General features: G+C 39.8%; 1 protein-coding gene across 26 annotated transcripts in view; it reads right to left on the bottom strand.

Annotated features, from left to right (window-relative positions):
* PUM1 (pumilio RNA binding family member 1) overlaps nt 1–11,920 on the bottom strand; it is a 125,988-nt gene extending 114,068 nt beyond the window's left edge. For 20 of the 26 annotated variants that reach the window (XM_005202941.5, XM_005202944.5, XM_059875456.1 and 17 more), the window contains exons 1-2: nt 11,819–11,920; nt 7,391–7,764 (exon numbers count right to left, since the gene is read on the bottom strand). In XM_005202941.5, coding sequence (XP_005202998.1) covers nt 7,391–7,753 — 363 coding nt within the window. In that variant the 5' untranslated portion in view covers nt 7,754–7,764; nt 11,819–11,920. Of the gene's footprint in view, nt 1–7,390; nt 7,765–11,818 lie in introns of those variants that run through there. The other 6 variants (XM_024975975.2, XM_005202942.5, NM_001193123.1 and 3 more) reach the window with 6 other exon arrangements.
* Nucleotides 11,921–12,121: the final 201 nt, after the last annotated feature.

Genomic DNA, 12,121 nt, shown 5'->3' with positions numbered 1-12,121 from the left:
CTCTTTACTTACATCTAGAAGATACAGAACGTGAATGTGAAAATTAGGGAAGAAAGGGTCAGAAATCCCTCAATAACAAAAACTCTTACCCTCGGAGGGAGGGGACATGGGTGTACCTATCGCTGATTCTTGTTGAGGTATGACAGAAAACCACATTCTGTAAAGCAAATATCCTTCAATTAAAAAAATAAAGTGGCAAAAGAAGAAACCTCTTACCCTATCCTCAATTACTTTATTGGCATTGTCCTATGTTCCTCTATGAGTGTTAAGCCATTTCCCAAAAGTGAATAGATTTTAAGCAAGAGCTAGAATTTTTAAGTATTCTTTCCAAAATACCAGAAGCATAATTCTGTACTCAGGCTCAGCCTATATACAAAGTATTAAGCAAATGCTGTTGCCCAAGAGAAAATGGATACATGCACAAAGATGTGTGTATCTTCTCTAAATACAGAGAGGTGTAATGAAAAACAATATCATTATCATATCATTTCATGGTTTACAGAGCACTTCAACCACAACCAAACTGAAATCTGAAACACAGCTCTTCCTAAGTAACTATGTTTTTCTCTTACTAAGAATCTCCTGATTCATCCCATTTCCCTTTTCTTTGACCACAAGAGCACCCAGAGCAAATTCTGTAACCCACCACTTTGTTGTGTATTTCTAAATTCTACATTTACCTCCTTTATCTTCCTAACATATCCCTATTTTCCCACTGCTACATCTCATATACCTAGTCAAGTACAGATATGAGAGTTGGACCATAAAGAAGGCTGAATGCCAACTAACTGATGCTTTCAAATTGGTGCTAGAGAAGACTCTTGAGAGTCCCCTGGACTTCAAGGAGATCAAACCAGTCAATCTTAAAGGAAATCAACCCTGAATATTCACTGGAAGGACTGATGCTGAAAGTGAACCTCCAATACTTTGGCCACCTGATGCAAAGAGCTGACTCACTGGAAAAGACCCTGATGCTGGGAAAGACTGAAGGCAGAAGAAGAAGGGGACGACAGAGGATGAGATGGTTGGATGGCATCACTGACTCAATGGACATGAGTTTGCGCAAACTCCAGGAGATAGTGAAGGACAGAGGCCTGGCGTGCTGCAGTCCATGGGATTGCAAGAGTCAGACACCACTAAACAACTGAACAGAACAACATCTCATTACCACCTATTTTTTTCCCCCTAATTCCACAACAAAAACCTTCTGAAACAAAACAAAGATATAAACTTCTACAAGGTGCCACCTAGGAGGCACATACAATCAAGTACCACACAGCATTAGAGAAGGGAATCTGAATGCATACTTTTTGTACACTGGAATCTAATCCTTAACACTGGAAAATAACTCTTGAAATTACAGTCAAAGAAAGCCCGCTGATGGTCCTTTTGACCAAATATAAAACGTTTTAAGTCTCTGTGAACTCCAAATATAATGAAAAAGGCTCCAAGAGTACAAGTGAAAGAGAAAACACTGAAAAATATGAAAGTAACTTTAACGTATGTTAACTAAGTGCCACTGGCCCAAGTGCTGAGGCATCTAAGCCATCTACCCAGAAAGGCAAGACACACATGGTCTAACAAAGTCAAAGAGCAGGGACAACATAAAAGGATATGCAGATAATGAGGAGACTCCCAGTATGAGAATACTTGGGCTCCCTCCCAATTTAACTTAGCATTTATTAATTATATAGTGTAAGGATTAACTCACAGCCACTGGAGATTAATGGGGTGGATGTCAGGATACAACTAGAAAATGGCAATACCAAGTGAAAAAAAAGTAGGGGGAGTTGGTACAGAGTCAACGAGAAGATTTATCTACTGAATTCTGCCTGGCTATCTAGAATTATCTCCCACAAGATTCAGCCACGGAATTCTGTTTGGCTATCTAGAATTATTTCCCACGGCTGCCAATCTATGGTGGGTGGATACTGACACATCCCAGTACCAAAAGACTACTAACAAAAGCAAGAAAACTTCAGCTGTCCTCTAAATATCCTTTCTCAAAAAGCAGAGCTCTACCTATCTCTGCCCCCTTAAAATCCAGTACAGAGGCCACAGTTCAATTAATCGACCTTAAAAACTTTTTCCCTATTTCATCACCCACTTTATCTCACAATGTTTTACAGAGAAAACGGATTTCACAATGAGAGAATAAAACAATTACAAAAAGTCAAAGACTTGAGGCTGGGCTTTGAATGATGAAACCCTTTAATGCTATTCAGGAAAGAAAGATCTGGTTATAAAAACTATTATTAAAATAAGTATGCAAATTTTTATAGGCAACATCTTTAAATACTATTATTTACTTAGCGAGATGTGTTTTCATGGGATTTTTTGGTTTTGTCTGCAATGCCCAGGCAGCTTGCAGGATCTTAGTTCCCCAAGCAGGAACTGAACCTTGGCCCCTGACACTGAAAGTGCCAAGTCCTAACCATTGGACCATCAGGGAATTCTCTCTAGTATTTTATAATATCTTGATCCATACCCACTGTCTTGTTTACTATGAGTAAATTTCATAGGTCAAAAAAGAAAAAAAAATTCATGGTACTTCTTTCCCTCACTCCCCTCCAAAGACCTCAATAAGACCCAAAAATGAGGGCTTTGAAGTTTCTAACTATACCAAATACAATAATATTATGTATTAAAATAAGGGATACTAGGGACTTCCCTGGTGGCCCAGTGGTTAAGAATCTGCCCTGCGATGCGGGGAAGGCAAGTTTGATACCATTCCGGTGAACTGTGAGCCCACATACTGTAGGGCAACTGAGCCCACGCACCACAAGCAAGATCCAGTGCAGCCAGAATTAAAAAATCAGAAATAAATGTCAAAAAAACAAGTGATATTTACTATGTTTATATTCTTAAGAAAAAAGACAAATACAGAAAGAACATAATAAAGAGTCTGCACACTACAACTTTTTAAAATAAACATATAAACAAATCTGAATACCATTCTTCACCTCAAAATATTATAGTTCCTAAATTTAATTTTAAATATCTGAGCTCGCAAGATTTTTAAAGTACTCCATATTACCTTAACACAAGTTCTCAAGCTGCTATGGTTTTAAATTTTAAACTTTTATTTAAAGGGGCATCATGCTAATAATCAAGTTTCACAGTTAGAAAACAAAACTTAAATATTTTTTTAACAAGTCACATGTATTTAGGCACAAGTTAAAGAGGGCATCATTAAAAGATGGAACTCAGGGCAGTTCCCTGGTGGTCCAGTGGTTAGGACTCTGTGGTTCCACTCCAAGGGACACAGGTTTGATCCCTGGTCAGGGAACTAAGATCCCACACGCCAAGTGGCGTAGACAAAAAAAAAAGAAAAAAAAAGACGGAACCCAGACACTAAGAGAATTTCTACATAAGGCAAAAAAAACCCTAATTTCAAAGGTTAAAAAAAATTTAAGTAAAAAGCCTCCTGATGAAAGTGAAAGTGGAGAGTGAAAAAGTTGGCTTAAAGCTCAACATTCAGAAAACGAAGATCATGGCATCCAGTCCCACCACTTCGTGGGAAATAGATGGGGAAACAGTGGAAACAGTGCCAGACTTTATTTTTCTGGGCTCCAAAATCACTGCAGATGGTGACTGCAGCCATGAAATTAAAAGATGCTTACTCCCTGGAAGAAAAGTTATGACCAACCTAGATAGCATATTCAAAAGCAGAGACATTACTTTGCCAACAAAGGGCCGTCTAGTCAAGGCTATGGTTTTTCCTGTGGTCATGTATGGATGTGAGAGTTGGACTGTGAAGAAGGCTGAGCACCGAAGAATTGATGCTTTTGAACTGTGGTGTTGGAGAAGACTCTTAGAGTCCCTTGGACTGCAAGGAGATCCAACCAGTCCATTCTGAAGGAGATCAGCCCTGGGATTTCTTTGGAAGGAATGATGCTAAAGCTGAAACTCCAGTACTTTGGCCACCTCATGCGAAGAGTTGACTCATTGGAAAAGACTCTGATGCTGGGAGGGATTGGGGGCAAGAGAAGAAGGGGACGACAGAAGATGAGATGGCTGGATGGCATCACTGACTCGATGGACGTGAGTCTCGGTGAACTCCGGGAGTTGGTGATGGACAGGGAAGCCTGGTGTGCTGCGATTCATGGGGTCGCAAGGAGTCGGACACAACTGAGCGACTGAACTGATCTGATAAAAAAGTGACTGCTCATAAATGGGAGTAATAATAAGAGAAATGGATATAGAATAAAATACCTGGCCCAATATCTGGCACTTCCTCCAATACTGCTGGTTGGTATCACAGCCTGTGATATTCTTTACTTCACCAGCTCACTGATGAAAGCATTCTGCCAATCTGATCTTAAACTTTGTTCCGTTATACAAAAAGTCTTAAAAAAAAAAAAAAAAAAGAAGGGGACATAGGCCCACAAACAGTAATGGCCCACTGGAATGGCAGAATGTGCTAGCAGCAGGATCACTTTATATTGAGTCTCTGTCTTAACAGAGACTTTCCTACAATTTCTACATAGAATACATATATGTAAGTAATTTTAATACTTTAGCATCACCGATGGGGGGAGGGGAGGGAAGCCAACATTATTTGTATTCATCTCCTTGTTATCAAATTTATCTCTAAAAATTCAAATACATTATGGCCAAGTAGTTCTTTGATCTTAGAATGTGTTACTCTGGTTTGGTTTAGGTTCTAGGACTAGAAATATTCCCAGGGAAGCAGAAATACAGAAAGCCCATGGGCATTAGGATCAAAGACCTGATTTCAAAACCAGAGTCTATCTGGGAACTAAGCTTCAGTTTCTCACTTCTCAATAAAGGATTTTACCTCCTTCATAAAATTGTTCTGAGGGTTAAATACAGGAAGTATTTAGTCCAGTGCCTAAAACATAAGATTCTCAACTTCTTTCGAAGTTCCACCTGACAGATCAGACACAAGGGCAGCAATTCTCTGCAATAGAGCTACACCTCAACTCTTCAATTACATTATACTTATCATTGCTTCTTCCCCAAGTGGTCACTATCTATTGCCATGTATTTCTAGCAGAACAGCTAAGCTCTGAGACTCACTGCTTTACTTTATGGTCTTCCCTCACTCAGTCAACACCAAAACCACCAAGTTACAATAACTCTAATGACTACAGGAGAGGTAATGTGTGGGTGGTCCACACCGCAACACAGCAACTACCTAATGCAGCTCCCTAATGCTGTTCATTACACCATGTATCCAGACCAACAGAACTGTGCATGATAAATGCCAAGTCCAAGCTGAGTCATTGGTTTAGGCCCCCCTAGGTGTGGAATAGGTTTTGCCATTTAACATTAACATAGATTTGCTAACTGACCTGGATAAAACTGGTCAGAAAGTCAGATGTGATTCCATACAACAGGGCTCAGCACTAGAGTCCAGAGTATGCCTTCACAGCATAGCACAAGCAGGGTTTCCCCTTCCCCCGCCACAGCCAGATTTTAGATCTTGAAACTCTGCCAAGGGCTGACCCACAGTTTGACTTGCCCACCTAGCTAAGTACAAACCAAGCACCTTGATTCTTCTTTCAGTTTTTATCCATCAGTCCATCGTTAGGAAAGCCAACACAAGATTTTACAGATCTATAATATAAATTATAATATATACTTTAAAAACCAATGGTAATGATTTTTAAATAATGTTTAGCCAAACAAGGCAAAAATTACAGGCATTCCACCTTTGCTCCCTAGACAGATGACAGATCCCATCCAAATTAACCACCTCCTGCCTTGGTTTCACCCTACACACACAGCTACCTACAGCTCAAATTCAACATGTGTTCTACGGAACTTAATCACCTCATCCCCAAACCAGATTCCCCTCTCTATTCCCTTCCCTCTATTACTCCATTTTCCCAGGGACCTAAACTTTCAAATTCAATCACCAAATTCTATGCGTTTCTCAGTCCTATCCCATCTTTCCACTGCTCACACCAGGGCTATCAGAGTAGTAATCTAGTCTCAGCTCTTATCCTCTCCAATCTCTTACTGCCAACTCAACCTTCCCAAAACACCACTGGATAAAAACTACTCCATACAAACATGCTAAAAACCCTGCTGCCTACTGAATTAAATCTTAGCCTGGCACTCAACCTCCTTATCTTTGTGACAATGTCCTTTCTCCCCCAGCTTTATTTTAAGGCCATAGGATTAGGGCCTCATGCATTCAATAACTTTCTTCTCAAACTCTATCATATGCCAAATTCTAGGAACTAGGATATTGAGATGAATAAAATTCGATCTCCACCTCCAAGACTTTAAGCAAATCGGAAACAAAGTACCTTAAGTAATAGATACATAATAAAAAATGTCCTAAGTGCCCAAGAAGAAGCTCCCTACACCTCATATTTCCTAGTACTGCTTACGTACACATAATAGATGTTAATGAAGTAGCACTGATACTGCTGATTGTTCCAATAAACCAAAGCCCTGCGATCAACATGCTAATAATTTGTTAACTAACAAGATTCCACCTCCTCATTTCTACTATGGTAAAGAACTGTGGTACACCAGCTGTCTGGAAAGGTCAAGGGGAAGCACAACTGAGTGTGTTTGTGCCTGATTTATTTCTGAAGAACAGAAGCACGAGAACCCCTCATGAGAGACGTCAATTCTTTCTGCTAGTCAGTACTCAGATACTAGCAAAATAAAATAAAACTTCTGCAAATTCAACCTATACCCTATTCCAAAGAATAACTAGAAGAAAACATTCTAATCCTTTCATCAATATTAAGTTAGGAAACACGTATCAGGCTAAATTCTCTTCTCAGTAAAATATGCTGTGATTCCAGCTATAGTTTTGGATTAGTAAAAGCAAGAACATTAAAATTAACCAAATGAAACAAGCATTTACAAGAGGACAAAAATGGTAAAAACCTAAAAGCTACCATCACTCCTTTCTAACACAAAACAAGATATATCAGTTCCATGTCAAATTTCACTTGAGCCGCTATTTTTTAACTTCCTTCTACTTTCAACTATAACATTTTAAACACAAAAGTCACCAATACCCAACAGGAATGGCTCTAAAGTATGTATTTAGCCTATAAACAGCTCAAATAGATCTTAAAAGATTATATGTTAAGATGAAAAAAGTATTCTTTGTTTAAAAAGTATACTCAGAAAAGCAATGTGCACATTAGAACAAGCTTAAGTCTTTTTTTCTTCTTTAATGAATTGGTCATTTGCTCTTTAGAACCACCAGAACGATAAATGACTTAGTGACAACATTACAACAATCATCCTTTAAAACAAGTGACTGCTTAGTTTAAACAAAATGAAATCATTAGCAATTTAGGCTTTTTTAAAGACATTCACTGAAAGCAGATATCCTAAGTGGACAGTGATTATAAAAAGAGTTTCAAAGCTGAAATAGTGAACTTTTTTTTACCTGATGTTCTGCATGAATGTTATCCCCAGTAGGCCATCGATGTTTGCTATTATTATAGCCGCCTCCACCACTTCCTCCTCCCCCAAGCTGCTCACCATGCTGCCTCTGAAAGAAGTAGTCCACCATAGCGTCGTCCTGGGAACGGCCTGCAACTCCTATGGATCCTGGGACAGGGCTGGAGTGTGTCCCAGCTGCAAGAGCCTGATTTGCAGCTGGTTGTGGCTGCGCTTGCGACCCTGTTCCAGATGTCAAAACAACAGGCATGTTGGGATTAGCTGGTTCTTGAGGGTGATGTTTCAGGTGGGGGCTGAAAGAGTCCTGCCAAAGCACTGCTTTTCTCTTCAAGACACATGCAACGCTCATTCCACCAACACCTAAGGACAAACAGGTTACAAATGTTTACAATTTGCATTTCTTAAAACATAACTTGATATATGCACCAAGATAAAAATGTGAGCCCCCTGGCTTTTGCGATCTATCATCTAAAATAATTTCTACCAAGCAGCTAAATGTTTCACGACATACACACAATTTTCTAAATTGAAACCTCTATTTTGAGGTTGTTGAGTGTGTGTGTATGGAAATAACTGTAGTTGGTGACAGGCACTCTGACAAGAAATTGAGATCAGGAGTCAATATGGCAACTTCAGGGAAACTTATGTTGGTACCAAAGGTTAACAGTATGGAATTAGACTTTAATTAACAACTCCTCTATCCAACTTATTTACACCATAAGCTAACTGTAGCAGATACTTTTTAAATGAATAAGAGTTTTACAAAATATCCCTTTACAGCTGGAGCAGACATACACTAATAAACCAAACAAAAATCCAAACCCCATATATAATTAGCAATAACTCAGAATGTCGAAACTTGAAAGGATCCTTTAAAATGTCCGAAGTATTCGTAGGATGCTCTCTGAAAAAAACAATAAGGCCCCTGACTAAGTAAGGACAGCAACAGAATAATGTTCTCAGCCTGAAACTTTTCAGCTGGTGCACATGGGAAAGATAACTCTAAATTTTTACCAATAACTTACAATTGTAACTGTAATCACATCATCTTTCTACTAATATTCTGACTACACAGTCAGAGACAAACTAAATTCATTCGCCTTGTGTAGAAAGTCTCACTGTTAAAAAAAAAAAAAAAGAAATGCTTCAAAACAATAATAACTGTATGGCAAATATACTGCAGACATTTCCTAGTCATTCCTGTTTTACAGATAAAAACACTAAGGCATAGAGGAAAAGTTATGTGATGTGCCCAAGGCCATTCATCTACTGAGCTGTAGAAAAGGGATTCAAATCCAAATCTGTACACATCCAAAACAACTATAAACCCCTTGCTACCACATGCCAGTCAACTAAAACAGGTACTATTTCTCATTTGCATCTGTTATTCTTCTCTAGAAGGATCAACCAAAAACCTCCAAAATGTTACTATAAAACACCACTTTCAAGTTTTCTTAAAATCAAAAATTACATCTGTACAAAGCATACAAGTTGTCAGACTATAGGTGCTTAAAAAAAAAAGTGCTTCAAAATAATTATCAGTTACCAACTAGAACACACCTGTCCACAGCCACTAGAGTCTAATTTCAAGGCTATCAACCTAACAGTCCATTACAAATGCCGTATCTTCCTTTAGCCCTACTGTGACAATTCATAAACAGACTCACAAGATTTATAAGAAATCTTTTAAATTATTTCTCTTTATAGGATAAGCATCCTGATAAAGAAGCATTTGCTTCTCACAACTAATTCATGTTTTAAAAGACACAATGTAATTTTTAATATTTTTCAAAGCCGAATTTGGAAATGCATAGTTTCAGTTAACAATTCCAAGCCATCAGAACCTTAACTGGAGTAATCCAGCTTTCTAAACTGCACTTTGTGCTTTCATCAACAGTCATGGTCATGCTTAAACACGAAAATCAGAAAGTCATCGTTTACCATCGGTACTAGCACAGTCCTAACCAGCCTAATGCCTTTCTCTTTGATTTTCAAAAGAACTCCCTGCCCTCTCATTACCAACAGTAGCCAGCCCCATTCTATTCCACAAGGGACTATCAGTCTAATAGTCTGTGCTGTAGAGCTAACCAGCAGTCCCAAAACTAAAATTTTAGCACTAAATTACAACTTCCCTGAGCCTGTTTCCTCATCTAGAAAATGGAAGAAATCCTTCCTTTATGACTCACAATGCTTTTTAATCAAAATAACACATATAAAAGTTTTTAGTAAATTTAAAGTCACATGCTGAGACCCTGGGAATTCAGTCACCAACAGTTAAAGCAATGGAGTGCCAGTCCCTAAGAAGATTCCTAAAATAGCAAATACAATCTTCTCTGAAATAAGATTTGCCATAATACTTATCTAATGAAGAACTTACATATGAAAAAGGTATTCACCATTGAAATACACCGATCACAACTTCATTCTATCAAGGCAATGGTATGGGGGGCAGCGGGAGAGTTCCTATGAAAATGTTCAAACAAAACAATTGGCTTTTCTAAAGCTATCTGTATGCCCTGAGACTTCCTGCTTTACCTAATGAGGCAAGGCAGTTTCTCAAACAAGAGAAAACCTGGCAGAAGGGACATTTTGAAACTGAGCAAATACCTAAGCAATTAACAAGTGTCTTGGGTAGTTTTGAAATATCTTGGCACCTATCAGCATAAAAATTAAGAAATCAGTCACTTAAATATTAAAAAACATTTAAATTGCTGATGCCTTTTACAGAACTCTCAAACCCACTAAAAAGTTACGTGAAGCACTTGAAATGTGACTTTTTGCCCCAAATGATACATTATAAAAATAAGTATTTTTAAGCAACTAAAAAAAGTGAATTCTATTGAGTTACTCCTCAATAGTTTTCAAACTGTTTTCACCAAAGTTGTTATTTTTCTTTAGTCTTGTTTTTAATATCACTAACAGGTTTTATTTCAAACAAAGGAACATGATCTTATCTATCCACCGCTCACCTTTTATTTACAAAATGCTTTGTGGTTTAAAAGGTGTTTATTTTTACCACGCTGGGGGAGAAAAAAAAATTCTGTGGTCATAAATTTATTTTAAAGCAGTTCATGTCAACCCAAACTAAACTTCAAACACAACTTCAAAAAGCTGTGGCCTTGAACAAAACGAATCCATTTAGGGCTAAGGCAGAAGGAAGAGTTCAAAATCCAGTGTGTATTTCCCAAAAATCCAGATAAAGAATCAAGAGCCCCCAAGAGTTTTTATAAAGTTAAAACTAGAAACGAGTCAAAATGTTTATTTTGCTTACTAAAACTGCACTGGGAGCCACCTCTGTTTCGGTGAGTCTTGATGCGTTTTTCATAAAACAAACAAAAGGCTAAAACTACAAACCTACTGTTTCAGAAGTAACAGACTTTAAAAATAGAACCCCCCCCCCCAAAAGCTTCATAAAACCCCATTCTTAAATCTCTAGCAGAGTAGGAAGTGAACGAATTGTTACAGACAACTAAGAACAGTGTTTTCTTAAGTGGACAACGAAGAGTAACAAGCTATCAAGTTATCGGAAGGATAAAACCTTTCCTGGTAATGTTGTGGGGGAGGGGGGTATATGGCGGGGGGTGGGAGAGTTACGCGAGCGTATTCCTCACTAGACGTGGGAGTGGTACTGACAAGTATTAACAAACGATTTATGTTTACCAAGAACGTCCGTGAGGACTAAAACTATCTAGTTATTGTATATCTGTTTATCTACTACAGATGCACGAACCCCTCTTTGAGTTAAGACAGACACGCACCAATACAGACAGGCTCAAAGAGGAAGAACCCACCAAAAACAAGCTCTCACGGAAACAAAAGGCCACAAGTACTCAGGAGCCTAAAAAGCGATCTGAAACTTCCTGATCGCCTACTTCTCCACATATAAGGCTCGCAAAGTTCCCCCATGGTGGATTTCGCCTGCAGACAAGGGCCACGGCTGCTTCTAAAGCGATTTATTGTTCCTCCTGCTTCGGCGCAGGCACGGAAGCTCAAGAAGTCGAAGAAATCCAGGGTGGTACAGAATTACACTTCATGGCCACACACAAGACTCGGGCTTCGCAAACCCATCAAAAAAGCAACCCGAATGGCAACATCAATCTTCAGGGGCCCTAACAGGGCCAAGCAGAAATGTAGAGGCACGTCTTTGCCCAGAGCCCGGGCCTAAACCCCCGGCATTTTCCTCGCTTCGACCCCGCTCCCCACCCCCTCCCTCCTTTGATAACAATAGGGGCCTTGCTGCTGACTCCAAAACATGTACGAGGAACAGCGAGTGAGAAGCCTCAGCCAGGGCCCCGGCGGCTTTTCCAAAGCCCTTCTCACCCCCGCAACTGCTCTCAAACACCAATACAAAGGGACAATCTGCTCGCTGGGGGTCCGGAGCAGCGTTTGGAGCTAGCGGGGTGCGGATACTCACGGGCGGAGCGGTAGGATGAAGATGGATTTCAGCCCCCCGATCTTCTCTCTCCGGCGCTCTCGCTCCCCCTTACCTTTCACTCCGACAACATGGCGGCCCACTGGGGACTGGGCTGGCGCGGTGCATCATGGGATAGGCTCGGGCCCCGGCTCCGGCGGTGGCAGCTGCATGTGCGGAGAAGGCAGGCTGCTCTGGAACAGGTTGCCTGGTTGCCATGCCAACCCGGGGCCTGTGTGAACTTGGGAAACTCGCTGGCAACACAACCGCTGCGCGCGCGAGTTCCCTACCGCAAGACAAACGTGC

The sequence above is a fragment of the Bos taurus genome, chromosome 2 (genome assembly GCF_002263795.3).
Source record: "Bos taurus isolate L1 Dominette 01449 registration number 42190680 breed Hereford chromosome 2, ARS-UCD2.0, whole genome shotgun sequence".
NCBI lineage: Eukaryota > Metazoa > Chordata > Mammalia > Artiodactyla > Bovidae > Bos > Bos taurus.
The sequence above is the reverse complement of the archived record's forward strand: the minus strand, read 5'-3'. Positions and strand labels throughout refer to the sequence as shown.